We start from the raw sequence: 4,330 nt of genomic DNA on the forward strand, positions 1-4,330 counted from the left end.
GGTGTGTTTCAGATGGACGGACAGCCGCTAGGTTTTCAATGCTGGCCTCACCAGCAAGTGCTGTGAAACCTCTTCCACTGCAGATACAGGGCTGCAGATCCTCCTTTTTTAACAAAATCCTACTTCTCTTGTGGCACAAGAGACTTGCCAGGACATCCTGAGAGCTATGTGAATATATCCTTGGAACAGAAAGCTAAGGAATGAAGTGCAGTTAGTGCCTGTGAAGTCTCAGGCAGGACAGCAGGGTTACTGGCAGCACCATATTCCTGCTCTATAAAACCTGGCTCATCAAACAGGTTTAACGGACCTGGGGACTAATTGCCATGCTGGTAACTTGCTCCTTGAAACCTTTTCAGACCTGAAGGGACAGCAGCATTGAGGGGCAGGATTCTGGTTTCACTTCACACCAGCATTGTGGCATGAAGCTGTTAAGTTGAACTGGTTCCTTTTTTTATTTCCTTGCAGCAAGCATTATCTTCAATGAACTGGTGTGTCCTTGCATCACTTTGCTCCTGGGCCATGGAGGAATGGCCATAACCACAGGTGGGATGGTTTTTCTTTTGAGTTTGTGCTATAATCCCAGGACAGAAATGCTATCCTTTCCTCCAGGAAACCCTTGGGAAGGGAGGAACTTTGAAAGCCCTTTAGGCAAGAGGGTAACTCCATTCCCCGTGTTTCTGAGGCTGATTACCACAAAGCTGCCTCAGCAGTGAGCCTCTTCCTGCCACTCAGCCCCCAAGTCAAGCTCCAGCAGGCAGATTCCTGCTGCCAGGGGCCTGTTTGGAGGGTGCTGCCATGCCAGCGGCACTCCTGAGCTCTCCAAAGGAGCCAGAGTAAAGGCCACTTGGCTCAAACAAGCCAGGAAAGACCAAAGCGGTGGCAGGAATGTGCTTCAAAGGCTTGGCAGGCACAGCTGCTTGCCCTCCAGCGAGGTACTTGCCCTCGACTAGTCAAGGCAGTGCTGCCTCCGTGTCAGGAGGGACTAATTGCTGCCCATGCTCCCACATCACAGCAGAGCAGCACCCTGCTCTCTGGCAAGCTCCAGGATTTGATTTGTTCTCTGAACCAGTGGAGCTCAAATCCTCCAGCATAGCTCTCAAGCCAGCTCCGGGGCCCGTGGGCAGGCTCTGGAGCAGGAGCTCACCCCTCAGCCTGCAAGGTGGAGCACAGACAAGCTCCTTGGCCATTACTGATCCACACGGAGGTTTCAAAGGTCCATGAATGCCATCAGTGTCTGCCAGGAGGTTTGGACACAGAAGCTGGAAGGTGCCTTTGCAAGAAAACATGTTCTGAAACACCTCTGGATGTAGGGGTCTGGGTAACCTGCTTTGGATAAAGACTCAGTTTCATTTAAACTGCACGGAATAAAGCAGGATAAGTTGGTAGAGTCAAAGCAGGGGGAGAGCTGATCACTGTGGTACTTCTAGAGCTTCTATGTCCCATGTGTTCAATAAAGATTTATTCCTAGGAGTTAAATGTAACCAGGTTGGGGTTACATTTACATGAAGGGTGGACCCTGTGGCTGTGCTCAGTGTGACAACACCATCATGCCTGGTTTGGGTTAGAAGGGAGCTTAAAGCTCATTCAGTTCCAACCGCCTGCTGCAGGCTGGGACACCTTCCACTCGCCCAGGTTGCTCAAGGCTCGTCCAGCCTCACTGTGTAACAACCGTCATGCTTGATTTCACTAATATTTCCTTGCATTAAGTTTTTCAAGTTAGCCAGGTGCCAAGAGCTGCATTTGATGCCGTGACACATAGCACCCACCGCCGGTGCCATCTGCCATGCGCCTGCAGTTCTGCTGCCCCAGAAACAAATCACAGGCAGCAGATCCACAGTGGGAATCACTCCTTAGTGGGGAAGGAATTGCGGGAGAGAAGCACCTGGGATGAGCAGGAGGACTCTGGTCTGGTGCTGCTCTTCCTTGGTGCTGAGATCCCCATTAACTGCCTCTGGGCCGGACTCAGTACTGACAGCCGCTCCAGTCTCTGCTGGATGATGTCATGGCAGAGGGCAAGGCATCATGGGCGCTACTGGCTCCTGAGCAAGTCACCCTCCAGTAGTTTTTCTCCCCATGGATGCCCCAGAGCACACAGGGCTGTGCCACAGTTGTTAAATCTGGCCTGATCCATAAAACCAAAGTCCTTCGGTGCAGCTGCTTTAACCCGCGGTGCTGCAACCCCCCTGCTCTGGTGACACCTTAGTCTCCCAATATCTTAACTCCTCCATTTTTGTATAAAAGGCCATTTTTCCCCTGCTGTAGCCTTGGGGGGGGGGGGGGAGGGGGGGGTAAAGCACCCCTCTGCTCCCCAGGTACCAGTTTCAGTAATCCATACTCCTCATTTCAATCCCAATGGCCTTGGTTTACACCACAGCCCAAAGCAGAGCAGGCTCAGGCCATTACTTTAACTTTGAATTTACCTGCTTTATCCCCCAAAACCCTCTCCAGACCATGCAACTGCCTGGAGCTTCTCCATCTTTTTCCTCTCCTGCCCCTCTCAGGCACAGCCACAAGGGAGGCTGAGCATCACGTTCGCCTTCCCCACTCCCTCCTCATCAGCCATTCCAGAGGCCACACATTGACTCCCAAAACTTTCCCCTGGGCTGCTCCAAAGCTTCCCCTTCACTTGGAGCTGAAAGTACATTTTGGGTCAGTTTTTGCCCAGCTCTCACTGACCCAAGTTTTTACCACCCCGAGAGGAAGAGAAGTTCACTTTGAGCAAGCCTTGAGGTGAACATGCACTTGAGCTCACAGAGGTGGACACAGGTCCATGGCACACATGAGTTGGGGGCTGTTCTCCCTCCTCCAGGTGCTTTTACTTACTTCAGCTCCTCAAACAAGATCAGAACCAAAGGGTGACCAACAAAAAGAGCTGTAACAGGCCATTCCAGCTTCCTTTAACCCAACACCCAACAGAACAGCATGGAAATGGTTCCAAGTGTATTCCCTACCAGAATGCCACCAAACATTACCAAGAAATCACACCAAACCCATTACAGTTACAAGTAATTAAATTTATTAGACCTATATTTTTAGTCAGTTTGGGCCAATTTACGGCTTTCCTGGAGAGTTTTTTTTTTTTTCTTCTTCCCCACTTTTTGGTTTAGACACACACACACACAAAAAATAATCATAAACCCAAAACCACCAACACATCAACACCCCCTCCCCCCTCCCGGCGTTCGGGGCCGGGCCCGGTCACTCCCCCGGCTTGCAGGGGCCCTTCTCAGCGCGGGGCGCGTCCCGCTCCCGCTGCAGCCGCAGGTTCTCGGTTCTCAATCTGTCCACCTCCAGCTCCAGCTGCCGCACCCGCGCCGCCTCCGCCGCCTCCCCCCCGTGTTTTTTGCTCTCCATCCTTAGCCGGTTGTTCTCCTCTTCCATACGGGAAAGGCATTTCTCCAGCTCCAGGTATTCCTTCACCAGCTCCTGCTTGCTCATGTTCTGCAGGCTCTCCACATGGTACCGCTCGTACGTCTCCGAGAAGTCCCTCTGCAGAAACTCGCTGCCGTCACCCCCCATCCCGTCGCTTCCCCCGTCCTCGTCCGCCGCCTCCTCCAGGAAATCCTCCTCGCTCGTGTCGTCCGACTTGGCGGCCGCACGCCGCGGGTACAGCCCCGTTTTCAGATCGGGTTCCTCCTGGTCGTGGTCCTCCATCAGGAACTGCGTCGTGTTGTAGGGAGCCACCGGCTGCCCCTTGGCGAACATCTCAGCGCGCAGCCGGGAGGCGCGGAGGCTCTGCCGTTCGTCGAACTGCTGCTTCTCCTCCCAGCTCAACTTCGAGTACGGCTTCCAGCGACGCTTCTTCTTCGACGGCCGCCGACGGTGTTTCTTCTTCACCGGCCACTCCTCAGCTCGGCCCACCGCCGCCCGGTACCGCGGGCCGAGGCCGGGACGCCCCGCGCCTCCCGCCGCCGGCGGCTGCCCCTCGGCGCCTCCCGCTGCCGCCTCCTCCGCCCCGGGGGGCGGCAGCCGCTCGGCCTCGCCATCCTCCGCGCCGCCGCGTTGTGGCTCCGGCCGCAACTCGGGCTCGGAACTGGGCTGCGGCTCGCGCTCGGCGGGCACCGGCTCGGCGGGCACCGTGTTAGCCATCGCGCTCCGCTCCCTCGGGGGCGAGCGCTACTCGAGCCGCATGGGGCTGCCTCCCCCGTGGGCTCAGGCCGCCTGGGCCATGGTACGGGGCAGAGTCCCCACGGATCGCCGCCGCCGGAGGCGGTCACCGGTCACTCAGGAGTTAACGCCGCTGGGATCCCGTTTCCGCGCGGTGGTAGATGTAAACAAATAGCAAGGAAAGAAGTCCCTCCTTAAAGGCACCGCGTCCCTTTTTTGTTTC

The 4,330-nt window shown here is 55.6% G+C and overlaps 1 protein-coding gene across 1 annotated transcript; it reads right to left on the reverse strand.

Moving 5' to 3' along the window:
• Positions 1 to 3,156: 3,156 nt before the first annotated feature.
• HEXIM1 (HEXIM P-TEFb complex subunit 1) lies at positions 3,157 to 4,239 on the reverse strand. The gene has a single exon (XM_057410043.1). It carries the CDS (start codon positions 4,087 to 4,089, stop codon positions 3,199 to 3,201), a length of 891 nt encoding a protein of 296 aa, XP_057266026.1. The 5' UTR covers positions 4,090 to 4,239; the 3' UTR covers positions 3,157 to 3,198.
• Between the last annotated feature and the right edge of the window lie 91 nt (positions 4,240 to 4,330).

This window comes from Pezoporus wallicus, unplaced genomic scaffold (assembly GCF_028554395.1).
Source record: "Pezoporus wallicus isolate ANWC-B61680 ecotype Strahan unplaced genomic scaffold, APGP_CSIRO_Pwel_v1 contig_8725, whole genome shotgun sequence".
Classification (NCBI taxonomy): domain Eukaryota; kingdom Metazoa; phylum Chordata; class Aves; order Psittaciformes; family Psittacidae; genus Pezoporus; species Pezoporus wallicus.

Coding starts and splice junctions, on each gene's coding strand:
- HEXIM1 (XM_057410043.1), bottom strand. CDS start 4,089: ATGGCTAACACGGTGCCCGCCGAGCCGGTGCCCGCCGAGCGCGAGCCG.